Here is a 27,317-nt window from a genome sequence, read left to right as displayed (position 1 = left end):
TTAATCGCGTTGTTCGGCTGATCTCAGCGATTTGCTGAAATCAAACAACTGACATTACCGCTTGCGTATTAGTCCCGCCCACTCTTTGCCGTCACGTAGTAGAGCCTGGTCTGCTAGGAGGTTATGCTATAATTTTAGTTGCTGTATATTTTTACTTTGAAAGAATATATCTCATTGTATTGTTGGTTTATGGCATTAATAAAAAAAATAAAAAAATAAAAAAAAAGGTTATACCATAAAACTAAAACATACTGTAAAACAGTTGTTGTAACTTATTGTATATGTCAAACAAATTTAATGTAAACCTCTTTATGAATTAATATTCATAAAAGAAACAAACAATCATAAAATTGTATAATTACACAGTGATATAGTGTGGTAAATGTTAGGCCTATAACATCTGACACTTTAGTCCATTAACTGATAGGCTACTGTAAAAAAAAAAAAAAAAAAAAAAAATCAAAGTGTTCAAAATGTACGTAGTTGTCATTTTCTTTCGTTGTATCTCAATTCGTTTATAATTGCAATTGGTGGATATAGTTTACCAGACGTCCAAGAAACGCTGGTGTTGAAAATATACGCCTATTAAGCATTTAACAGAATCGATAATAATCAACAAATAAGCAACACAGATGGACCAGACTCTGAAGGTCAGTTATATAAACCTGGTTTAGCATGATGTCCCAGTTTCCGAAGCTGTTACCAGTTTTGTTGTCCAATAATAATAGGGGGTTAAGGAATAGAATTGGAGAAATTTGACTGACAGGAGTTAAACTGCAGTGCAGAGTAGGCTAATATAAACAAACTAAAAGAATAGGCTACAGCTTTTGATTATAAACAACCAGCACCTCCTCTGACACTGATCAGTGACTGGGAGGACAGGACAGAGATTGCATAACCTCACCAACAGATCGTTTAATGTTTATTTAAAAGGAAAAATACTATAGGCCTATACGAACGACTGATTCGTTAAAGACTTATTGATAAAAGTTATAAAAAGTAACCGAATTCTCAAAATTCTGTACTTAATCTGTACTTATTTTTTTTAAAAACGTTACCACATGCAGAGCGCATCTGTATAAACACTTGCTGTATGAGCTTTCAAATATATCTGTCGGCTGTAATTTATCGCCACCTTCTGGACAAATGTTGCATCTACAGAAATAAAAACATTTATCGTAATCACGTAAAATAAGATGATTTTTTTTTTCTATGAAAAGAGTGATCATAAAATTAAAGAAGCAATTAATGTTGGAAATTCATCATATGATAAAAGGCTGCTGTAAAATGACTTAAATTGTGAAACATATGGTGCATATTATTACCAAAAAAAATGTACAAATGCAACAGCACAAAATACTGCGTGCTTAAAATCACATGATAAAAGACAACTATGTGTAACTCAGTCTCAGCCATTGTAACTGGAAATCAACTTTAAATCTTAATTAAATGATCGAATCACTGTAAATCATTGAAATCCTAGACAAGCTATTATAAACATCGATCAATACAACTATTCAAGTGATACAGATCTTTATTCGGAACCTTACATAGAGTGCCGCTTAAAATACAACTATAATCTATATTCTTGTCCCTTCTCTTTATTAATTTCAAGGGCGTTAGACTATAAGGGATACAGACGAGATGCTTGCTCATGCGCTTTTGTAAAATAATCCACGGTAATGCGAAATACGAATCCTACTATAGCGAGGGATTTAGACAATAAATATTAAATAGTTCTGTATGACGTTGCTTGGTTACCTTACTGAAGCGTCCAGTAACGTGCCTTATGTAAAATTCACTACCACTTGACATTCCTCAAAGTGAGAATCGTTCATTCGCTCTCTGACTAGAGCCCACCCATCACCCATGTCTGCCTTTCAACCAATCAGTGAGGATTATTGGACTAACGTCACACAACGTAGTTAATATTCATACACCAAACCGTCGCCATAGTAGGATTCGTAGTGTGCGTGTACCAGTCTGAGCGCACGGCGGATCTCCTCATTTAGACCAGAACCATGTCTTGAATTACACTACCTGCGGGTCATCCCATTGTCTAATGATGTTCTTTTAACCAACATGCGACGCCCTGCTCTGTTCTTCTGACCTGAAAAAGAACGGATAGCCCGGTCGGTCGGGATTAATTTTCTGCGCATCATTTGGACGGGCGTCTCTAGAATGGAGCACATCAGAACACCAAAGGTACTGCTGATGTCCTTTATGTGCCGACCCGGTATTTAATAATCACTCCCAATACAGCATACATTTACTAGATTTCTTTCATTTTGAATAGCATATGCTCTGGGGGAAAAAAAATAATATTTGTTTTCCAAATTAATCTTTTGTAAAATAAATGGTTTGACAGAATAAACCCAAAATAGGCCACAATGCAGCCCCCATTTTCCTTCATCTAGTGCATTGTAACAAGATCCGAATAATGGTTATGCCTGAGCACTACTGATACACCATGAGAGTCAGCAGATACTATTTAATTTTAAATGCATTCTTTTTAGTATAATATTTTACGTTTTTAATGTAATCAAGAGAAAATTAATCTAGGTTAGGACAAGTACATCGATCATACGGCCCTAGCTATGCCTCATTTCCTCATTAAATGACCTTCTGAGCCATTATATGTTTTGGTAGGGGTAGGATGTTTTTTTTCAATTGACATAATATAATGTGCATCAAAAGGTTGGTAGTATTTATAGAAATGGTTATATGTTGTTTTCCAGGTGGAAAATGTACGAATGTTTGATAGACTGACCCCCAGGAAGTCTACTGTGGGAACATTATACCTTTCTTCTACTCACACTATATTTGTAGAGAACTCAGAAGCCCGCAAAGAGACCTGGGTAGGAATCGAAACTCTTCCTTGCAGACAATCAAGCTTCCTCTTGAAAAATGACCCCAATTGTTTAAACCACAATGACACAAGTCATCCACTATGTTAACTGGTCTCCTATAAATTGCTATAATCGGCTGCATTTGTTGTCACCTTATTCTGCTTTTTAGCTGCTATAAAGCTTTTTTTGGTTGAATCTAAATGAAACAGTCAATTTATTTGTCTAGAATCTATCTACTGTATCCATATGTACTGAATTTGTATATCTATGTTTATGTCTACACAAGAAGGTCCAAAAAATATAAAGATAATTCCAGATTTCCGTGGCCACTAAAGATCTCTCTTGCTCTGTTAGGTTCTGCACAGTTTGATGAGTATTGTGGAGAGACTCCCCACAAATCCATCAGGAAGTCCTCTTATTATCCGATGTAAGAACTTCCATGTTTACAGACTGCTGATCCCACAGGAGAAGGACTGTGTAGATGTTCTGGCTTCCCTCACCCGTCTTTCACGCCCAGGTGAAGTAAAATGCATTTTATAAGTAGGTACCCCAAAAAATGTAAAGCTAAACTAAACATGGTGCAAAAAAAAGTAATCTAAAATGTCATGGAATAGGCTATGCAGAATGTATATTGGCTTCCATTTATCTTTTAGGGTTTAATTCAATATTAAAATTAGGGAGCTTCTAGATTTTTAGGATCAGAAAGTATGTTTGGTGGATAATCAAGTAAAACATACACTGTAAAGAAGATGTTAAATTTATAGTAAAAAAAAAAAAAAAACAAAAAAAAAACTGGCAGCTGTGGTTACCACAAATTCACAGTAAAAAATGGTGACAATGTTCCAGGTATTATGGGATGGGAAATTGGTGACTGTACATTTTACAACTTATAACTGTTATACAACGATAATATATACCAATTTACTTGAAGACCAAAATCTGCTTTGTCCCTTAAAAGGATAGTTCGCCCAAAAATGAAAATTCTCTCATCATTTACTCACACTCAAGTTGTTCCAAACCTGTATACATTTCACCAAGCATTTTCGCCCCCCATTGACTACCATAATATATATATATTTTCTTTTTTCCTACTATGGTAGTCAATGGGGGGAAAGATCTGCTTGGTTACAAACATTCTTCCAAATATCTTCCTTTGTGTACAGCAGAACAAAGAAATTTATACAGGTTTGGAACAACTTCAGGGTGAGTAAATGACAGAATTTTCATTTTTGGGTGAACTATCCCTTTAAAATGTAGTGATAACAACCATAATAATATAGGTGGTAAAATAGAAAGTCACATGACATGACACATGGCCAGTGCTCAAACAGAGATGTACAGTGGGTCATACACACAAACAAAAACACCATCGGGTAAATAAACTAAAATAAATAATAGAAAATGTAACATGCAACTCCCTGATGTACACTACTGATGACAAAAAGAAGTTTAAACTATAGTGTCTTTTCAGCTGTAAGCCTCCATTAGAAGTCATGTAACAAATTTACTCACATATGATTTGGCGAAGCATGATTAATGATCCATACATTTGCATTTTCTTCTGTGAAAAGTGAACACTGTGGCTTTTTTGCTTAGACAATGCTAGCTCTTAGCTGTTGCATCACAGTGAATTATGAAATACAACGTCTGTGAAATTTGGGCAACGTCAGATGCAGGACACAGTTCGATACAGCTTTGTGAGTTTCGCCTCATGGGACCCACACACTCATTAACATTTACTTGTGTGTCCCTTTCTCTTTTGCAGAGCGCTATGGAGAACTGTTTTGCTTCTCTTTTAACCCCAACCTGGATAAAGAGTTAAGGGAAAAGGCCTGGGCCTTCATCGACCTGAAGGCCGAATTCAGCCGAATGGGAATACCCAGCAACCTTTGGCATGCCACAGCAGCCAATCATGAGTACAGAGTCAGTATGAGCTCAGATGCCTGTTCATCCTCAGGGTCAATAAACATGATTTCCTTTTCCACAAAATTTTAGAGATCAGTGTTTGAATTTTTACGCCTTAAATTACACTGCCAAAAACAATATTAAACGTGATAAATGCAATTTTTATTCTGTTTATGATATATATGAAAACTGAACAAAGGTAAAAGACTATGTACTAAAAGGGATAGTTCACCTAAAAACTAAAATTGTCGTCATTTCCTCACCCTAATGTAGTTTCAAAACTACATGACTTAATTTCTTCTGTGGAAAATTAAAAGCTATTCAGAATCTTGTACTAATCAAGCTATTTCTCAATTTACATTTCCATGGTAACAGTGACACCTCTGATTGGTGGATTTTTCACCAGGATTATGGGTAGTGCAGTTTTTATGGCTAGTCAACATGATTTATAAAAAAAAAAAAATGGAATTGAAATCACATGGAAAAACAGCTTCTGCAAAAGCATACGTCACTGTTTGGCAAGTTCAGAGCTGAAGGTTTCAGAGGCAGAGCAAATTATAATATTTTGATTTTAAAAAAATGAATCGATGGTTCTTGCATAATAAGTAAACAGGGCCACTGTTGACCTCAAGAATGTAAAACAGTAGTTGTAATCTGAATATTTTGATTGGCAGTTGTGTGACACTTACCCGTCAGAGCTGTATGTGCCAAAGTCAGCCTCTCCAGCTGTCATTGTGGGCAGTGCCAAGTTCCGAAGTCGAGGACGTCTTCCTGTTCTCTCCTACTACCACAGAGACACCAGTGTAAGTGCAAGAGCAACACTTTGCTGGCTTTTACTTTTTATACTAAGCTTAATATGTTAAATGTTGTCATCTTCCCATCTCCTCTCTTTAAATGCTCACACCATTGCTTTTCTAGGCATCAATCTGTCGGAGCAGTCAGCCTCTTACTGGTTTCAGTGCACGCTCCTCAGACGATGAGCAGATGCTGCAGGCCATTATGAAGTCAAACCCTGTCAGCGAGTTCATGTATGTGGTGGACACAAGGCCAAAGGTGAGAAATTAGAAACAAACACACACGCAAAAAAACAGGTTGGTCAAGCTGTTGAGATTTAGTTTTCTTATCTATCTATCCGTCCATCCATCTGTTTATATACTACCATTTAAAAGTTTGAGGTTGCTAAGATTTTTTGTTGCATTTATTTGATCAGTAAAAACAGTAACATTTTTACATTATTACAATTAAAAATTAACTTGTGTATTTGAATACATTTTACAATGTAATTTATTTCTGTAATTGAAAAGCTGATTTTTTTTCAGCAGCCAGAGAGTGGTGCAGGTAGAACCTGGAAGACAAATTCACCACTGGTTCCATCAAGATTTTCCTATGGGGTTATAAAACCCATGGAAAATCTCGAAGGAACCAGCGGCAAATTAATCTTCTGAGTTCTGAGTCATACCTGCACCACTCTATTATTCCAACCTTCACTGTCACATGATCTTTCAGAAATCATTCTTATATGCTGATTGGGTGATCAAGTTACATTTCTTAGTATATCATACTTGAAAATGGTTGTGCTGTTTAATATTTTTGTGGAAACTGGTGCAATTATTATTTGATGAATGGCAAATTTTAAAAGATTGATATTTGTATCCAGACATATTATTGGCTTTGTATATATAACTTAAATAAAATTACTTTAAAATATTTTTTTTGCATAGTGACATTTTCATGACATTTAATGCCCCTCACCCCTCACTGTAATGTACTATACCATAATGTACCATACCATAACTATACCAGTATGTATACCATAATGTTGGTATTGTGTAAATAATAATGGTAACACTTTACAATAAGGTTCATTAGTTAACATGACTTATTAATGAGCTGCAATTCTACAGCATTTATTAATGTTAATTTCAACATTTACTAATACATTATTAAAATCAAGAGTTGAATTTGTTAACATTAGTTAATGCACTGTGAACTAACATGAACAAACAATGAACTGCTGTATTTTTATTAACTAACGTTAACAAAGATTAACAAATACTGTAACAAATGTATTGCTCATGGTTAGTTCATGTCAGTTAATACATTAACTAATGAACCTTATTGTGAAGTGTTACTATAATAATAAATACTAGCAGTATTGTTACTTTGAAACACTGTTTGTAACTACTTTCAGCTGAATGCCATGGCTAATCGTGCTGCAGGGAAGGGCTATGAGAATGAAGACCACTACACTAACATAAAACTGCAGTTCATTGGCATAGAAAACATCCATGTCATGAGGAACAGCCAGCAGAAACTTATAGATGGTAGACAGATTAATCATTATTACACTTATACCAGCAGATACCTGTCTGGTGACCACTTGCTATCCATAAGAAAATGCACCTTTTCTGTCTATGTGTTGCAGTTGGTGATCTCGCGGCTCCCACCATGAGTGATTTCCTGTGGGGTCTGGAGAACTCTGGGTGGCTAAAACACATCAAAGCTGTACTAGATGCTGGAGTCTTCATTGCAAAGGCAATACTTCTTAGAAAGTTTTAAAGATGATTTATAAAAAAAAAAAAAAAAAAAAAAAAAACCTTGCTTGGTTATGGAAAAAAAATCATGGAAATTCATTGATGGTACATGTCCAAAAAACATGATTACTTAAGTAGAAAACTGCATATGAGTACGAACAGCATATGATTGACATAATCATTGTAATGTATTATTCTGTCCATGTGTGTCCACAGGCAGTGGCAGAGGATGGAGTGAGTGTTCTAGTACACTGTTCAGATGGGTGGGACAGAACGGCTCAGGCCTGTTCGGTGGCTAGTGTACTATTAGATTCGTACTACAGAACTATCAAGGGACTGATGGTAATAATAACTTTGATTGATGATTGATCCATTTTGCTTTGATTTTCAAAACAGTGCTAGTCTAACATCATCTATAAAGACTAAATTTGTAGCATTTCCAGTATTTAAACACAAGTCTTCTTCCTTTATAGGTTTTGATTGAAAAGGACTGGGTGTCATTTGGACACAAGTTTTCCCACAGGTTTGTGTTTTTCATTTCAGTTTGCACGTTTCTGGACTCACATGTTGGACTTATAGTTGTTTCTAATTCATTGATTTCATGATTGAATTGAAGAACAGCTTTCTGTGAATGTCCTCTACTTGTTATGCATGGATAACATGCAAAACCAGAAGGGCCTCATTACTCAATCCATAACAGATACTGTGACTAAACCATTAGTCATGCAGTACACAGTTAGATCGTGTGTGTCTCTTAGCATAAGGCATGAAATGATACAGGGTCAGGTTTCCAAAAAAATGATTTTTTTTGATGACGCAAAACGAGGAAATTTTCAAGAGCCTCGTTTTCACTGAAATTACTTGCTGTCTGCGTTTCCATCGCGGTCTAAAGTACCGTGAAGATTAGTCCAGTGAACATAGGACTGGGCGTGACTTTCGAGGCTCCCGCTGGATTTCATCCTCTGCACATAAGCTTAATAAAGCCTAAACCTCATCATCGGTCCATCTGTCATAACTCCATTATTGATTTCCATACAGTAGCAAACAACTCTTACTGCATGTACCGCAACAGACTTTTAAAAATGGTGGTTGAAATAAAATGCTGAGTGAAGTCAACCAATCAAAATGCTGTGTGAACCAATCAGCATGTTTAGCGCCCAAGTCCCACCCCTGAAAGTTTCTGAACTTTGAAAGAGTACTACCTAGCGAGCAGGGACTTTCTGAGGGGGAAATTTTTACCCAGAACTTCATTTAGACCCTGGTCCCTGTGGTCAAAACACACAGAGTACTACCCCAAAGTCCCCAGTTCCTGGGGAAAGTTCCTGTGGTGGAAATGCAGCTAAGAATGTTCAAACGTTGTTGTTTTTTTTACTTTATAGCAAAAGCTTACAGTGACTATAGGCAAAAAATCATAAAGTGGTCCATACAACTCCAACATGTTACAAGTGTTTGGAAGTCATATGATCATTTATTATGTTTAAGTTGTTATTTACTAATGAAAAGTAGTTTGCATATGCACATATTCTTGGCATGTCTTGGTCATTGCTTCTACTATTTCATCTACTATATAATTACATTTTATCTTCATTTATTAATAAAATCGGTTACACTTTATTTCTATAGTCCATTTTAGACATTATACTAACAATAAGTAACTTTGCATCTACATGTCAACTAACTCTCAGTGTAGACTTGTTAGGTAAGGGTAAGTAGAATAAGTTGACCTGCACTTGCAATGTTACTTATAGTCAGTAGAATGTCCGTTTGGGGATCATCAAAATAAAGTGTTAGCAGATATTAAGCAGACAGTCTACTAATACTCTAATGACTGGTTGTTGACATGTAGTTGCAAAGTTACTTTGTAGAATGTCTAAAGTGGACTGTCATCATAAGGTGTTACCATAAAATCTTCTACATTTCAGGTACTCTCATCTTGACGGTGACCCTAAGGAGGTTTCCCCAGTTATGGACCAGTTTCTGGAATGCGTGTGGCAGTTGATGCAGCAGTTCCCTTGTGCGTTTGAGTTCAATGAGCGATTCCTCATACAGCTACACACACACATCTACTCCTGCCAGTACGGGAACTTCATCGGCAATTGCCAGAAAGAGAGGAGAGACATAAAGTAAGAAAACCAACCACATTTTGCCACTTTTATGGATATGGATAGTAGAAAGAGAAGAGGGGAGAGCAGGATCAGCAAAATTTGCCAGAGTTGTACACGCACCAGCTGCATGAGCGCCTGGGGCTCAACATGTCAGAGCATGTAGGCTAACTGTTAGGTCACAGCTTTGACAGAAATATATTACTTTTTGGACTGTCATGGTTATATATGTACTAGTATAGATGGCCCACAGTCTATTTACTGGCAAATTGCCCACAAAATGGCAGGATCCAATCAGATGCTATTGCTACGTAACTTTTGTGAGTCCAGGTGCACAGGTTTTTATGAACAGTCCACAAGAAAACAAAATCATGTTTTAAGGGTGATAGGTTGATATTATGACCGCTCCTAAAGGCCCAGACACAACAAACCAAAATCAAAAAACTACTAGCGACGAAAGCCAACTGTGGTGTCAACTCATGTCGCTTGCGTCTGGACCGAATACTTGCACTTGAACACACTGCAAAGACTACAGCCAATGGCTAACTACTATGTACATTCTGCATGAGAGGAGACAACTCTCCATACCAGCAGATGGCTGTGGTCTGGTATTTATCATTCAAAATGGGAAACCGGAAGAGCTAGGACTGTGGCTATTGAGGCTGGGATGATAAATCGATGCATCGCAATTCATAAATAGATTCTGAGATTTTCCGAATGCATTGCGATTCTCTCTCGAATCAATTAGCTTAGTTTTTAACCGCACACTCAAATGCTCATGAAGAGTGCTGAAGAGCGCTCGTGCATTCAGCTGAGTCTAATAATGTACTTGCATCTCAGAATACTTTTATGACGGAAGATTAATGTAAACAGCCCACTGCAAACACCCTTATAATTCGCTTCAACCTTTTCGAACTTTATGAATGATTATTTTATAGAAGGTTCAAGTGGTGTGTGTAAGGAATTTGAAGGGAGCAGAGTATGGCTGTTTCTAAAGTATGCAGTGCCATCTGCTGTTAAAAACTAAGCTCAGAATCGATTCGAGAGATATACGCGATGCATTCGGAAAATATCAGAATCGATCCAGTATAATTTCTCATTTCGCGATGCATCGATTTATTGTCCAAGCCCTAGTGGCTATACATAAATCGTAAACAAATGCTGTGTCCGAAATCGTGTGTTGTCTAATATGTACCACATTTGTTTTGAAACTTATTTCGCAACTGGTACAATGGATGTTCTATAGAGTATGAAAATGGGCAGTATGAATGATTTTCTAATATACTACATCCATTACGTTGTCACTGTTATGTGACCTACCAGTGTTGCATCACTTTATTGCTATTCACAACTCCTCTTGTGATCTCCTGGAATAGTAAAGTGTTCATCAGATGTACCCTTCAGAACCTGGTAGTAGTACTCTGCTGAAAAAAAATCCATCTTAAACCAGAATAAATTCCATGTTGTTCCAGGCTGGTTTATGCTAGTTAGAGCTGGTATAGTACTGGTCTAGCTGGTGGTCCAGCATAGCCATACTGTTCTCAAGCAAATCTGAGCTGGTGTAGCTGGGGACCAGCCAACCTGCATCCCATCCCATTAGGTTTTCTTCTTGCTCACTAAGCTGAACAGCCAAGAACAGTGATCACAGATGGGAGCCGCCAATTCAATATGTTCAATCGGCCGAAAAGCTACTTAATGGAGGTCTGGCTTGTACCAACTGTGTGGAACACACCAACAAACTTTGTCCACACTAGAGCGTTTTCATTTCAACATGGTGTTTTAAAATTAAAATGATCCTTGTCCATACTGGCATTTCCACTACATTTCAGAAAAGATCTCCATCCACACTACACAACCGAAAACGCATGTCACATGACCATTCATGCACACTGGACGTGCCTGTACAAGTGTAAACAGGAATTTGGTTGTTTAGTCTGCAGTTGGTTACTAGTCACAGACTGGCTGGTACAACAATGAGCATGATGGTGAGGAAAAGCAAGGATGTCTTTGTGTGGACATGGTGTGGTGGAATTGTTACTCAAAGTAACTAACGACTACAAGGCGGCCATGGTGGTCGAAAATGTTGATTGGGAGTCTTGTCAGTATTATGAAATGCAGAGTTTAACTGCACAATGGCTGCTAAAAAGGACAACAAAGTCAGCAAAGCTTGCAGTTCTGTCTCCATGTTATTGTTTACATGGTCGTCGAGGCTGGTCTGTTATTTTCCTCTTCCGGTATAATGGTCAGATGATAGGGGCTTGATGAATCAGGATACGCAATGATCCGGAAGACCCAATCAGGGAGCAAATGTGGGCATGCCTTTCTTTTCAGAAGTCTCCTTTTGGTCCGTCTACACTGAAACGCAACCCTGGAGTTTTCAAAGTAAAACAGGGTCTGCAGCGTTTCCAAAAGTCTCAGTTTTCGAGGGTCGAAACTCTGGAGCACTGTGGACTCCAGGCGTAACCGTAGCAAAAGTTAGCTTAAGTGGCCGGTTCTTGCCCAGAATAAGCTGCAAAGTGGACCAGGCAAACATGCCAATACTTCCTCAAAAAATGAGTTCAATATCCAAAACTCTTCAATGACAATACAGTTTAAACTGAATATTCAATATATTTAAGTTGTAACCAACATTCGAGAACTGAGGTTGAGATCAGATTTGTTTTTTTTTGTTTGTTTTTTTTATGGCTGTGGTAAGCCCTTGACATAGAATCAAGTTTCAAACAAAAGGTAGTGTAACTGTTGGACCAGCTTGGTTTCATTACCTTTATGTGCTAGTTTACTTATTCAATCTCCCTCTTTGTACACCATGCAGGTTACAAGAGCGAACACACTCTTTGTGGCCACACCTGTGGGAGAACAGGGCCGAATACACAAACCCTCTGTACAGGACAGACCACAGCCAGACACAGGGTGTTCTGAAACCTCTCACCACTGCCTACTGCTTCAAGTAAGTCAACACGATCTGAATGGCCCTGATGCCTTTAAACAATCATTTAAACTTTCAGGTCCCCTCAAAGAGATAGTTCACTCAAAAATGAAAATTCTGTCATCAATTACTCGCCCTTAAGTTGTTCCTGTATGAATTTCTTTCTTCTGCTGAACACAAAGGAAAATATTTTGAAGAATGTCAGTAGCCAAACAGTTGTGGAGCACCATTGACTTCCATAGTATTTTTTTTGTTTTTCATTACTATGAAAGTCAATTGTGCCCCACAATTGTTTGGTTACCCATATTTTTTAAAAAATATATTCCTTTGTGTTCAGCAGAAGAAAGAAATTCATACAGGTTTGGAACAACTTGAGGGTGAGTAAATTTTCATTTTTGGGTGAACTATCCCTTTAAGTTGTACAATAGTCGTGCTTCCTTCTGAATTTGCTCAGATGACAAAGCTCCATACTGTAAGAATGAGAAAGTGAAATGAAACTATATTGGGCAGAAAATATCTTGCAGTGACACTTTTTTTTTTTTTTTCTCTCAGCCAATGTAGCAATAGAAAAAGGTGTTGATTTCTTTAAATAAAAATTAAAGGTGAAGGAAAAAAAAAAAACCTTGTTAATTCTCTACTTTACACCAAGGCACTTTAGTGGACAAATTTTGCCTTGTAAGTGCTACCGTTTGATGTAATTACTAGGGTGTTTTGTCCCTTTTTAATAATTTAATTTAAGCTAATCCAATCTTAAGATGCCTATATGCTTGAGAGTTTAACAAATAACTGTTGATATGAAAAGGAAGTTTTACCTTTGGGATACATTGATTTAGAAGGGTGAACTTGACCTTAAACACCCACGTTCTTGATCAAAAGCCTCCTCGAGTGGTGTTTCAGGAAGAGAGTAGTTTTAAAAAATTAAATGGTGGTCCTTTTTAGGTATGTTACCTGGAGGCACAGTGTGAAAATGGATAGAAATGAGTTTTACTTGGTAAAAACAGCACAGAACAATGCTATTGTTATGCTAACTATTTTATTACACTTATCATTGGTGAAACAGACTTTAGACTAACTTAAACATAACAGATTTGAATAAAATTGGCACCTGATTTCCTAACCATTTACTTCAATTAAATAAATAAAAAAAACATTAAATATTAGGCGCAAACTAAATAGCTTAATAAATATTCATATATCCACATTCACACCTATAAACAATTTAGTTTCTCTAATTTGTCTGTGCTGCATGCCTTTGGATTATGGTGGAAATTGGAACACCCGGAGGAACCCCATGCTAGTGTTTATTTTATTTATTTATTTTTTTTACTAAAACTACTATAAATAATTTGTGTTAAATGAAATGAAATAAAGCTTAAATAAAATATAAATATTATATGAAAATCTTACAAATTTAAAAAAAAAAATAGAAATTAAAAATGAGAAATGTCCTTGGCAACTAGCTAAAATAAAATAAACTTAAATAAAAATAAATTATGAATGAAAAATAATAAATTGAAGCTAAATAGAAATATTTTTCATAAACTTATCTAAAAATAAACTGACAATATAAAAATATAAGCTAATTCAAAATATTAATAAATGTTGCTGCTACTACTACTACTAATAATAATATAATAGTAAATAATACTAAAGTAACACTGACCCACACCAACAATGGGAGAACATGCTAGGAAAAAAAACTAGAAATTGACAAACTAGAAATCGATATTATAAAACAAACGAATTAGAAATCGATATCATAAAAATGCCTACCCTAATATGATGTGCAATTTTCTGTTCAATCACCAAGATCCAAATTTTGATGGCTGAATAATCCATTAATATGCTTACGAATTTAAATAAAAATGCACATTTTAAAATGTCTGCAGGAAATGACAAGACAAAGCTTTTTGTTTTTTTCAAAGTAATTTCTCTTTATTATTAACCATTTTATTACCATCCTAAATGCATTATGAGCTTGCAAAGTGAATAAAATGGGTTTGTTGGGTAAGACTGTACAATAGAGGATTAATCAACTGGAAATTATGTTCTAGGTTTTGGAAGGGGATGTACGGCCGTGCAGAGAAAAGTATGGCTTCACAGTCTCCAGCTGATTGCCTGAATGCAGTAAGGGAGGAGTCACAACAACTGGAGGAGGAGCTTAGCACCCACCAGGAGGTACCACGGGAGACGGACGCTGGACAAGGCATACACATGCATGCATAAATATCACATGTATCATAAGCATTTGAAAACGCATCACCAAGTAGACATCGCCCTCTCTGGGATGGGATTCATTCTGACATTACACATCACAGTATGCTAGTGTTCCATTTCAAACAGTCCATTAGAATTGAATTTGTTGCTTTTAGTTGCTGCACTGATGTAAAACTGAAAGACTTTGACCTCTTCAAACTTACTCACCTAAACAGAGACTTGCCGAGCTGAAGGAGATGAAAACTTCAGGGGAGAGGAAGAAGACCAAGAAGTTGTCTGAACGGGCCCGCCGTCCAATTCCAAGCGAGTGTGAACTTGGCAGCCCTCTGGACTATTTCACCACCCCAAGAAGCGAGAAACACACTCCTTCCTTCACACTGCCACTAGAGCTAGCAGCCCAACCCAAGACCGGTGACCCTGATGACCTTTCAACCTGCAGCGATTTTGAGTCGGGCGTGGCTGACCTCAGCAGCCACTCCTCCAGTGCTGGAGACGATGCTAAGGACCCCGATTAGGACGAGGTGGTCAAAACAAATGCCTGAACTAAAACAGAACTGGTGGCCATGGGGGATAAAAGCACAGTAACCAGTATCATACTGGGAACTACATTTTTTTTTTTTTTTATGTTATTTTAATTTTTTTAAAATCTGTGTGTGAATTTATATTTAAGTATGTGCACAATATCCAAGATGGTCTGGCAATAAGACCTTTTATAGTAAAGTTATTTCCATTATAGTAAGTTATTTCCTGAGTAGTATTTTAAGTTTTGTTTTTTACTGTGAATATTTTAGTCTGATTCTTCAAGCCCTCAATATGCGACTTTTTTTTTTTTTTTGTCTTTACATTTTCCATAACCATGTTTGGAACAGCATATTACCATACTACTCATACTAATATACAGAACATATATCAGATACCTAGAATACATACTACATTTGCCAAAATAAACACTGCGTCCCACAAAGCAATGTATACACCGGAAGAAATGTCTGCATATTTTTTATCAGCTCATTTTTGAATTTTCTTAAAATTATTTATTTAAGAAATATGACGCAGCAGTTTTAACCGTATGCTAGATGACCGTAGAGTAGCATACTATTGTTTGAAATGTACAGCATTTTATAATGCATTCTAATTTCACATACTATATACAGCAGGCAGTACAGAGTATGCTAGTATTCCATTCCAAACATAGCCCATATCTTCATGGAAATTGTACTGTACCTATCAAGACCATCAGATTCCCACCTGTGTGTTTCATTTGTATTCAAAGGAACTCTTAAGTAGAAATTGTGAGAATTTGCTGTACATGTGTAAACAAGAAATGTATGTCAAGGACACTACATTTACTTCCCATTTCAGTAACTGTAGGCATACTCTGACACATAGACAATCAATCCCTCACACATCCATGTGATTAACTTTTCAGCTATACCAGTAGGTTTTGTCTGGAACATATGAATATAGGGCAAATGCTCTCAATAAAGTGTTTGCCAAACAGCAAACAAAATTACAGCATATCTGGAGCCAATTTTTACTGAGAATGCTACAGCGAAATGGTGTATTACATGAATCTGGGTACTTGAGCTCAAGTTATAGTCATTCTTTGGTGAACATTATAGTGAAATGTGTAATTAGCGCCATTAAATGGATTGTTCCCAAACAGTTTTCCTAAATACTTCTAAACCATCTTCCATTGTTGGACAAACAAGTCAAATGCAGCTCTGCAGTGCTAAAAAAAAAACAAAAATTATATATATATATATATATATATATATAAATAAAAAAAAACAATATTTATTTTCACGTTATGGCTGATAATTGATAAATGCAAAATTAAAATGCAATACTGTTTGTCTAAATATATTGAACACTAAAATCATTACTTTCAAATGCTACAAATAAATGATTACAGCATAGAGTATGAGAAATGGATATTTGTTTTCAGAATTGGATATTACATTCAACAATGTTATTAAATTTGTAGTGTTCTTAAAGGGATAGTTCACTCAAAAATGAAAATTCTGTCATTATTTACTCGTTCTCATGTAGTTCCAAACCTGTATGAATTTCTTTCTTCTGCTGAACACAAAAGAAGATATTTTGAAGAATATGGGTAACCAAACATTTGATGGGCCCCAATGACATCCATACTATGGAAAAAGAAAAATACTATGGACAATATAAAAATATAATCTTTTTTTAAGTGAGCACTATGGCAAATTAGGACAAAAAAGTACAATCCAGTATCAACCAATACCTATGAATTTAATAAATCTCTAATATCGGCTCACAACCAATATACTGTGCATAAACCTCCAGTGTATAATTTCCTTAATGTTACTAAAGATGCAAAACCACACTTAAGCCATAACAAGGATTATTCTAAATGTTTTATTAACCTATCAAATTAAATAAACATATAATACAATGTCTAATTATAATAAAGGCTTTTTTTATCAACATTATTAAATACAGTATGTTTTTGTCGTACGTTTACGGCAGCATTAACATTGTTCAAAATCATTTTCAAGTGCGTACAAGGCCCAACCCCATTTGTCACATCATCAACTGAACTAAAAAGCTTAGAACTCAGGCTGTTTCTGAACACTATTAAGAACAGATTGCTCTCCTCTCCTCGCCTTTGGGTCACAGCTGGACTGGGCACATCCAGACGTACTCACATCTGGTCTACTCAACCAGTGTGAGAGTAACACTTTTGGAATCATGTGCAAAAATCATTTTGATTTCATTAAAGAATGATGCAGAAATCTCTATTGTCATATGTATCTAGGTTTGCCCAATCAAGGCTGTAGACCACAAGATGTGCTGCTTGTCTCAAGCCCACTGGTCTGCTGGTAGATTGATCCCAAACCTGCGATAAAGAATATAATGTTGTTGTTTTTTTTAATCAACTTAAAGAGTTTCTTACCACAAGTGAATCAATCTGTTGAGTTTCACTGAGGGAAATGTACCTTCCTCCAAGGAAAGAGCACTGGGACATTCAATCTAATGTGTGGTGGGGAACTGTCCATGTGTGTTCATGCATTGCTGGAGCTTTTCCTCTTTGGCTCTTCTGCAATGGCAAAGCTGAAACGGAAGGTTTGATCATTATGTTAACTTTAAGGAAGTGCACATGTTTTTCATATCACAGCTTATGATAAGACGCAATGAAATGGCATGACAAGTGTTCCTGTGTTGACTTTCTTTTGTAACAGGAAGTTGGAGCAGAACAAAAAGTCTCATGAACATCGCACCGGTCTTGTGAAATGTAAAAAGTTATATAAAGTTACACTTGTTTCAAAATAGCATGATGAACTGTATGTCTTTAATATGTAGTGTGGTGCTATACAATTTGCCTATAGATTTCTACTGGAGGTGCATGGTTGTTTGTTGTTTCATACAGAATATCACTTTAATACCGTTCTCTTTTCCATGAAGCTGGCTAAGAAATCGTCAATCTCTGTCTTTCCTTCCAGAAAGTTTTCTGCTGTCTCTTCAGACTCCTCTTCAGCCTGATGGGCCGCTACCTTTAATCTGGCCTGAAGCGCACTCAGACTGCAGCTCTAGCAGAAAAAAAAAAAAAAAAAAATGAAAATGCACATTTCAATTAAAAAAAAAATAATAATGCTGAATTTTCAGCAGCCATTATTCCAGTCACATGATCCTTCAGAACTCATTCTATTTTGCTGATCTGGTTCTCAAGAAACATTTTTTTTTTTTTTTTTTTACGTTATTATGATTATCATCAGTGTTGAATACAGTTGTGTTGTTTAATATTTTGTTTAAACTGTGATAGACTACCATTCAAAAGTTTGGGGTATGTTACAAAATATTTTTATTGCAAATAAATGCTGTTCCTTTTAACTTTCCCTTCATTATAGAATCCTGGTTTCCACAAAAAAAAAAAAAATCTAAAAGCAGCAAAAATTGTTTTTAACATTGATAATAATAAAGATTAAAAATAATAATAAGAACCATTATTAAAAATCATGTGTGACTGCCACATCAATGTGTGTGTGGCAACAAGCGACTTAAAAATGTGTCATTGAATCATTCACCCAAGAGATTCATTCAAAAACGCTGATTCATCCAGTAATGAAACAAGTGAAGTATTTATGAGTAAGTCATTGAATCATTCATTCAAATAGTTTTATAAAGTAATTCATTAGGACTAATTAAATATTTTAAATAGACTGCAGCAATTAACATTTTGTCACAAGTTATTTTGTTTAGTTGTCTGTTAAGAATTATGGGAGAATCGTGATGTCCGTTTGAAACCAAAAAATCGTGATTCTCAATTTAACCAGAATCGTGCGGCTCTAGTATAATATATATATATATATATATATATATATATAATGAGATACATCATAGATTATATCATATTTTATCTAGTTGACCCACAAGTTAACCTGAGACAAATATAACTCAATTAAAAAGATTTATAAAAAAAAAAAAAAAAAAAGGCAAAACATACAATATGGAGGCAGAAAAACCACAAACACAACTCAGGTATTCTGAGGTCTGATAATTTGAATATTAGAAAACATGAATATTGGAATATTATATTTTCCATTTCCTTGTCCAACGGACACACAATCAGGTATCAAAATAATAAATCCAAGAGAGTATTTTTTTTTCCATCTTTGCAAAACACGTGTGTTTTACCTCACTGAGCTCATGTTGTCTTTGCATTTTGGTTTCAAATACCGACTTCATCTGGGTTAACTGTTCATACTAGAGAAAAAAGAAAAAAAAACAATCATTAGCATTCTGAAAAGGAAACACAGTGACAAGATAATAATGTACACTGGGCTCTAGAAATCTGAGACAGCTTGTGAAATTAATACTTCTACTTTGCATTTTTCTCTTTTAATAAATCATTTTTATTATAGATAACATGATCAACATCGACAATGAAATAATAAAAATGTTAAACAGAAAAATTAAATCACAGACGTTTGGACCCAAGTTTTTGTGTCAGCATTTGTTAAGTACGTACTTTACACAGCATCTCTTGTCTCTTGCCCTCCAGTTGAGGCTCAAGCTGTAGGTTCTTCTCTGAAAGTAAAATATATTCCTTGTGTTATTTGCAAAACTAATCCAAAAACACTGATCTGGTCTACATTAAAATGTGTGACAGGTGTGAGTTTATAATTTTAAGGGCTAGTCTGGTGATTCAAACGATCTGCGAAAAAATCCCACTAATCCCACTTTAGTCTAAAATTGATCTAGAGGTTAGTAACTAGCTCAAACTGCAGTGCGCTCAGAAAACTCACTGGCCATCTCTACAATGCTGTTGACCAGCTCCTCTTTGTCAGATGTTACTTGTTTGAGCTGAGGCAGACACATGAAGAACTCCAACAGCACATCATCTTGATCGCTCATGTCCTTCAGTTGAGAAACACTAGGAGATTACAAACACACAATCCCGCCAGAAAGATGACAGAATGTAACAAATGTCAAGTTCGTGTTCATATGTTCAAATTAAATATATATTTTTAAGAATATGATGTTTTAGTACAGTACACTACCTAAAAAACAAGATTAATTCATCCTCAGAACAAACAAATGCAAGAGAAAACAAATGCCCTGACGTACCTCATCTCAGATAGTTCTGTAAATGTATCTGGGATTTCAGGCATCTTGTATATGTGTCCATTCAGACCTGACTACAAGGGAAGAACATCACAAGTGAGAATTTACAGGTTACAAGTTCCTGTTTCACACCAGACAGAAAGTGGTGAGTAATGTCCTCCATTATTGAATGCTGCTTCATAAAAGCCTATATTACAAAAGACTATGTTGATTAATAAGATATAGTGCATTTTGAGTGTGAAAATGTTATGGAAGCACATTTTATGTCTTCTTTCTCATAATTTTACCTTTTTATGTCATGATTTATCTCATAACTTTGACTTTTCAAAATGTCAACTTTTAATCACAATTATAAGATAAAAAAAATTGACAAGTCATAATTATGAGATAAGTCAATTATAAGATAAAAAATAAAAAAATTCCTCAACTCAAAATTGACAAAAAGTATTTTATGTCTCATGACATTTTATCTCATAATTTCAAATTTTTACATTATAATAAGGACTTAGTATGTCATAACTTCAACATTTTATCTCAGAATTTCAACTTTTCATGTCAATTATGATTTAGAGTCTTTTGCAAAAAAATTATACACAGCACTACACATACAAACAGTGTGAATACTGTAGCCTCTTAATATGGGTACTTAATATTGTCATAATTTAATTATGAGATTAAAGTCAAAAATATGACATGCTAAACCATAATTGAAATAACAAGTCAAAATTATTAAATACTACAACATAATATAAAAATCATAATGGATAAGATAAAAGTCATAATTCTGACTTTTTATCTCATATTTCTGACTTAGGGACAGATTTTCTAACATCTTGCTCCAGCGCAAACCCTCTTTTGGTTTTAAAAAACTACTGTCAGGATTTACTAAAGACGCAGTGCAAAATTAGCATTGAAAAGGCGTGGAGACAGTTTTGTGGCTGATTTTATTGAATATGCATTTGTAGGAGTTTCTCTTTCAGATGCAAAATTTATGAGAGTATTTAAATGAATCATGCAAGGTGATTTACTAAGGTTTGCGTGAGTCAGTTTACTGGTATTTGCGCCATTATTTACCGGCCAAAAAAAGCACGTCTTAAACCAGACGCTAATTTGCGCTGCTCTTGGTAGATTACGTTGGTCATTACGGAAATAATCCGGCTGCGCCTGTTTTCTTTCATTTACATGTCATCAGTAGATCACACACAGAACTTTCCTCTCCCATCTGCACTTTTTTGGAATTGCACTCTCACACTAATTTGCCCTGTTTAGTAAATTTGGCCCTTAGTATCTCAGAATTTCAACTTTATGTAATGGTGAAAATTGGCTTCCATAATGTGTGGCATAAATACAAACGTGCACCTGCAGTTCTGCTACACAACTCTACGCTGCTTATACAAACAGTGTGAATGCGGTAACCTCTTAATATTGTGTGTGTTTTGAAACAGACCTAAGGATAACTGTAAAAAATTATTGTGGCCTTGTTTTAATTAAATCAGGATGTGTAGCAGGTGGCAAAGATGGTGGTGGAAATTTAAAGTAAACATAATGACACGTGCAAATGTATCACCTCTAGTTTCTATTTTGTTTGTTCACAACATCCCAAATCATATCATTGTATCAACTGAATTGAATCAATTCAATCCTCAAATGTATGTGATTTGAAATGTTTAAAATTGCAGTCTGAACAGTCAGATTGGAACTCAAGTAGTCTATTTTCATTGTACACAATGTGAGCTAGTGTCTCTAGACGTAGTAGTGTAAAAAAGTGTAAATGTAATGATTTTGAACTGAATGCCCGTTAGGTACCTGTGAGTCAGCAGTTGGTACAGGAAGAGGAAGGTCTGTAATGAGTCCATAAGCTGGTGCTGCTGGTCGGGGAGGGGCTTGTTGAGGCTCCACCCCTGCATGTGGCACAGGGGCGGGGCCAATAGGCCGCTGACCATCCTGTGGTTGGAAGGCAGGAACAAAATGGAAGCTCTGAGTTGGATAAGGAGGCATCCCCGATGGTTTGTACATACCACTGAGCCACAAGACAAAGATAACAACAAACGCACAAATTAGAGATCTTCCTTATTAGACATGATTTAACTTCTAGTAAAATGGTGAAAAATACTCACTAAGGAAAGGTGGGACCTGACATTAAGGCAGGAGGACTTTTCCAGAACTCATCTAGCAAACTCTGAATAACTTTCCCTAAATCCGAATGCATTCCAAACTAGTGAAAAAGGAAAGGAAAAGGGAAGAGTAAAATAGTGAGCTGAAGGAACTATTCCAGCTGTTACATAATACATACATAGATAGCTATGCAGTTTAAAGTCAACATGAAAAGGCATTTGACTCGAGTTTATCCAACAGGTATTGATTGGGTTGTGAAAAGCGGTATTAAATTAATGTTGGGACGATTCACTGACGAATTGTAAGACCAGGAGCGTGTATTAAAAAAGTAAATATAGGCTTTATAAATATTGATTTCATGTTTAGCTAAGAAACCAGAGTAGAAAATCAGATCATTACATGCAGTGCAGAAGGACTGATTTCATTTTTCATAGAAAATGACAAATTACTTACATTAGTTATGAGTGGGCTGGTAACCATTGTTCCATTATTACTGTCTACTAAATGATGACCTACTGGTGGAAACACACTGACCACTGGTTTCTCCTGAGGGAACTGTGGTGGGAGTAAACTGTGGATGACACCAAATGTGGATGTATATTAGACCACACTCAAAACCATGCAAATGTATTTGTGTAAATGCATATAAATAAACAAAATACATTTTTATACTTACATATTGACATTAATAGTTGAATTGTTGATAGTAAAAGGAAGTCTGTACTCTACATCCTTCTGAATTTCTGCAAGACTATGGAGACATCAAAATTAAGTCAGACAAATAAGTAACCATTTTGTTTTAAAGTCGGCATGAAAAGTAAGTTGCAATAGTAGCTATTTTCTTCCCTATTGTGACATATATCTGAGCAAAATGGCTTCTTGGTCAAGAAAAAATGTAGGCTGTGACTTGAGTTTGTCCATCGGGAATTGACTGGATCATTGGGGTTTGCTACTGCTGTGATGTCATGTGAGTGACAGGTAAACACATCATCAGAGACATCATAAGAGATGTCATTGCAAGAGGGAGGGCTTTATTAAAAGATATTTTGATCAAATATTATGTTTATTTACATTAAATATTAATAATAATGTGCATGGATAAATCATTTATAATAAATACTGCAATATTTAATTAAAAAAAAAAAAAAAAAGAATTGTCCATTTTGACTTCATAGTGACTTTAAAGGGTTAGTTCACCCAAAAATGAAAATAATGTAATTTGTTACTCACCCTCATACCGTTCCACACCCGTAAGACCTTCGTTCATCTTCGGAACACAAATTAAGATATTTTTGTTGGCCTGCATAGCCAGCAATGACATTTCCTCTCTGAAGGTCCATTAATGTACTAAAAACATATTATAAAGCGACGAGAATATTTTTGGTACGCCAAAAAAACAAAATAACGACTTATATAGTGATGGCCGATTTCAAAACACTGCTTCATGAAGCTTCGGAGCATAATGAATCAGTGTGTCGAATCAGCGGTTCAGAGCGCCAAAGTCACATGATTTCAGCAGTTTGGTGGTTTGACATGCGATCCGAATCATGATTCAACACGCTGATTCATAACGCTCCGAAGCTTCATGAAGCAGTGTTTTGAAATCGGCCATCACTATATAAGTCGTTATTTTGTTTTTCTGGCATACCAAACATATTCTCGTCGCTTTATAATATTAATATTGAACCATTGTACTCACATGAACTGATTTAAATATGTTTTTAGAACATTAATGGATCTTGAGAGAGAAAATGTCATTGCTGGCTATGGAGGCCTCACTGAGCCATCGGATTTCATCAAAAATATCTTAATTTGTGTTCCGAAGATGAACGAAGGTCTTACGGGTGTGGAACGATATGAGGGTGAGTAATATATTACATTATTTTCATTTTTGGGTGAACTAACCCTTTAATACTGCACCAACCAACCAATAAATAAATAAAAATAAACGTCTGAACAAGGCCTCCACCTGTTAGTAAATCTCAGCCAATCATGTTTTTTCGGGGCGGGATTATCTTTTTAGCAGACTAATAGAGGAGTCCGGGAAACATGTTCGATAAATATATTTGCGAATCCCTTGCCAGGTATCTTGACGCAGATCTCACTTTTAGTGTTGTTTACAATATTGGCTGCTTCATATTAGAGTTACATTCAACGAAACTGAAAGATAGATAGTTCAGAAGAATTTTGTTGCGAAATGGGTCACATCATGTGCTTTGAATAACTAGTAAATCATGATACTTCATAAGAACGAAGGAAGTCAACCCTCTCAGGAAGAAAATGGCTCTATCAGTCTGTTAAGTAATAATACAAGGTGTACCATGCCACTAATTTAAAACCTGTCCAGTTGAGTAAGAAGGGATCTGGAGTAAACTATGAAGAGCTAATACTTTAATCTGAAACACGCACGGCACATCCAGAACACAGGTGCGAGCGCGCGCACACACAAAAACACAACAACAACATAGATCGGGTATTCCTGATGATCACGCCACTGATCAGACCACCGAGCACGTGTTATCAAGACTGAAATCATTAGATGTATAGTTCATTTTGGCTGTCTTAAATCCCAACGAGCTTCCTCTTGCTATATTAATACCTAAACGCTGTCTAGGTATTCAGCTCTCTAGGATTGGAACACAGCCATTCAGTGAGACTTACTTGGAGTGAGCAGCTTTGAGAGACTCGATCTGTCTCTGTCTTTGTTTCTGTAAACTGTTCAGAGGAGGGATCGATCCAGAACCCTTGGACAGAGGGAAAATCCAGTTCATTCTCGACTGCCAAAACGCAAACTAACGCTTGAATCTCTCGGCGGTGTCAGTTTGAAGAGGCCTGGTGAAATGAAACAGAAATTCAAGAAATACCCAACGCCACCATTAGCATTTAGCTACGGCCCTATCTAATGTTTACTGATATTAGCGACCTAACGCCCGTTTAAATGAGTGAATATGGAACCTAAGTGGACCGCTGAAAAGCCGCTAAAAGGTCTGTTGAGTTTTAATAACAGTATGAGAGATTACGAAGTACACGGGCTCGCAAGAAAACAACCCGTGTGAGCGTGACGTCAGCTGTTTAGCGCTGCTCGCGTCATCACTTACAGCAGGGAGGAGTTTAAAGAGACACGAGTCTAATAAAAGCATATACGGCAGATTGCTGAGAATCATTTTTTTTACACAATAAAACATCAGAATAACTGTATATCTCTATCGGCTCTACATAATACACGAGAACAGCAGTAGAACGACATGCCCCAAACAGTCATTTCTTGTAATCATGCTTACAAGTTAACGTACCATGCTACACCGAGCGCTTTTGAGAAACTATAATTACTGGATTAGCAAAATTGTGTTTACTACGCGACTTAATCAACAAGTAAGTTACATTCGCTGCAAGTCTTCGAAACAGTAATGATTATGAACATGTCATGGTTTTAGATGTCACTTTTGTATTGCTATGATGGGACCCTACCGTCTGTGAGACACCTAGTGTCAGAAGAGACTCGAGCTGGGTTTGGTGAGTGAAGGTTAAGACTATACTTTCAGGGATCATTTCTATAGTTCTTAACTAGGAAATGTATTGAGAAAGTGATGAGTCTCCCAAACCACGATGAAGAGTTTTGATACTGTTTTCTGAGCGTGAAGCGGGTGTAGAGTAATGATTCAGTTCATAAGCTCTGCATCATTGAAGAACGTTCCTTACTTCTTTTTGAGGTTATGGAGGAAAAGAGTATGAACCGAGTGGCATTTGAAGCTGGTTAATGTAAGATTAAAAATAAACTAAATTTCCGTTTTTTAATGGAGTGGGTTGTGCTTAGGTAGGTTTTCAGTTTTGTATGTTGGTTTTTACATATTTATCAAGGAGTATTCTTGAATATGTATCTGGTGTTAGTAAATCTGTATATTTTATAAAAATTATTTTTAAAAATTCAAATGAAGAATATGTTTATATTAAGTAATATCAACACAATAAAATTTGCATTCAGTAATTAATATAATCAGTTTTGTTCAGTCAGAAAAAAACTGTTTTAAATGTAAGTTTATTGAACACAGGCAAAATATGAAATATATATATATATATATATATATATACATATATATATATATATATATATATATATATACACACACCAATCAGGTGTAGTGTTAGGCAGAAAGTGAAATGGTCAAGCAGAAGAATTTGAGCGAGTTTGACAAAGGCCAAACTGTGATGGCTAGACGACTGGGTCAGAGCATCTCCAAAACTGCAGCTCTTGTTGGGTGTTCCCGGTCTGCAATGGTCAGTATCTATCAAAAGTTGTCCAAGGAAGGAACAGTGGTGAACCGGTGACAGGGTCATGGGCGGCCAAGACTCATTGATGCACGTGGGGATCGAAGGCTGGCCCGTGTGGTCCGATCCAACAGACGAGCTACTGTAGCTCAAATTGCTCAAGAAGTTAATGCTGGTTCTGATAGAAAGGTGTCAGAATACACAGTGCATCACAGTTTTTTTGCGTATGGGGCTGCATAGCCACAGACCAGTCAGGGTGCCCATGCTGACCCCTGTCCACCGCTGAAAGCGCCAACAGTGGTGGGCACGTGAGCATCACAACTGGACCACGGAGCAATGGAAGAAGGTGTGTGTGCGTCAGTTAACTGGGGAACACGTTACCAGGATGCACTATGGGAAAAAAAAGCTAAGCCAGCGGAGGCAGTGTGACGCTTTGGACAATGTTCTGTTGGGAAACCTTGGGTCCTGCCATCCATGTGGATGTTACTTTGACACGTACCACCTATCTAAGCATTATTGCAGACCATGTACACACTTTCATGGAAACAGTATTCCTTGGTGGCTGTGGCCTCTTTCAGCAGGATAATGTGCCCTGCCACAAAACAAAAATGGTTCAGGAATGGTTTGAAGAGCACAGCGAGTTTGAGGTGTTGACTTGGCCTCAAAATTCCCCAGATCTCAGTCCAATCAAGCATTTGTGGGATGTGCTGAACAAACAAGTCCGATCCATGTTGCTGCTAACATTTTGGTGCCAGATACCACAGCACACCTTCACAGTGGAGTCCATGCTTTGATGGGTCAG

General features: G+C 36.3%; 2 protein-coding genes and 1 non-coding gene across 5 annotated transcripts; 2 read left to right on the top strand and 1 right to left on the bottom strand.

The window, feature by feature from the left end:
- The first annotated feature begins 1,947 nt into the window (after positions 1–1,947).
- On the top strand, positions 1,948–16,051 carry mtmr7b (myotubularin related protein 7b). 3 transcript variants are annotated; one of them, XR_007930200.1, is made up of 14 exons: positions 1,948–2,205; positions 2,739–2,858; positions 3,204–3,366; positions 4,615–4,772; positions 5,429–5,557; positions 5,673–5,807; positions 6,946–7,078; positions 7,180–7,289; positions 7,505–7,630; positions 7,762–7,811; positions 9,211–9,411; positions 12,203–12,337; positions 14,371–14,633; positions 14,749–14,974. XR_007930200.1 is itself a non-coding variant. In XM_051893359.1 (14 exons), the coding sequence occupies exons 1-14, from the start codon at positions 2,182–2,184 to the stop codon at positions 14,811–14,813; spliced, it is 1,701 nt and encodes a 566-aa protein (XP_051749319.1). In that variant the 5' UTR covers positions 1,948–2,181; the 3' UTR covers positions 14,814–15,064. The 3 variants fall into 3 exon arrangements, 2 of the variants coding, with proteins under 2 accessions (XP_051749319.1, XP_051749309.1); XM_051893359.1 differs by having other exon boundaries at positions 14,371–14,522; positions 14,749–15,064; XM_051893349.1 differs by having other exon boundaries at positions 1,949–2,205; positions 14,371–14,494; positions 14,749–16,051.
- An 857-nt stretch (positions 16,052–16,908) lies between these two features.
- vps37a (VPS37A subunit of ESCRT-I) lies at positions 16,909–25,336 on the bottom strand. The gene is made up of 12 exons (XM_051893372.1): positions 24,911–25,336; positions 22,926–23,000; positions 22,703–22,820; positions 22,252–22,349; positions 21,941–22,154; positions 20,138–20,208; positions 19,816–19,943; positions 19,539–19,597; positions 19,205–19,273; positions 17,956–18,099; positions 17,509–17,623; positions 16,909–17,408 (listed from the first exon to the last, which is right to left on the bottom strand). Exons 1-11 carry the CDS (start codon positions 25,018–25,020, stop codon positions 17,543–17,545), a joined length of 1,167 nt encoding a protein of 388 aa, XP_051749332.1. The 5' UTR covers positions 25,021–25,336; the 3' UTR covers positions 16,909–17,408; positions 17,509–17,542.
- Positions 25,337–25,775: 439 nt separating this feature from the next.
- On the top strand, positions 25,776–25,991 carry LOC127521518 (small nucleolar RNA U3). The gene has a single exon (XR_007932384.1). It is a non-coding gene; the product is annotated as a small nucleolar RNA U3 (small nucleolar RNA).
- Positions 25,992–27,317: the final 1,326 nt, after the last annotated feature.

This window comes from Ctenopharyngodon idella, chromosome 1 (genome assembly GCF_019924925.1).
Source record: "Ctenopharyngodon idella isolate HZGC_01 chromosome 1, HZGC01, whole genome shotgun sequence".
Taxonomy (NCBI): Eukaryota; Metazoa; Chordata; class Actinopteri; order Cypriniformes; family Xenocyprididae; genus Ctenopharyngodon; species Ctenopharyngodon idella.
This window is presented reverse-complemented; position numbering and strand designations above follow the sequence as displayed.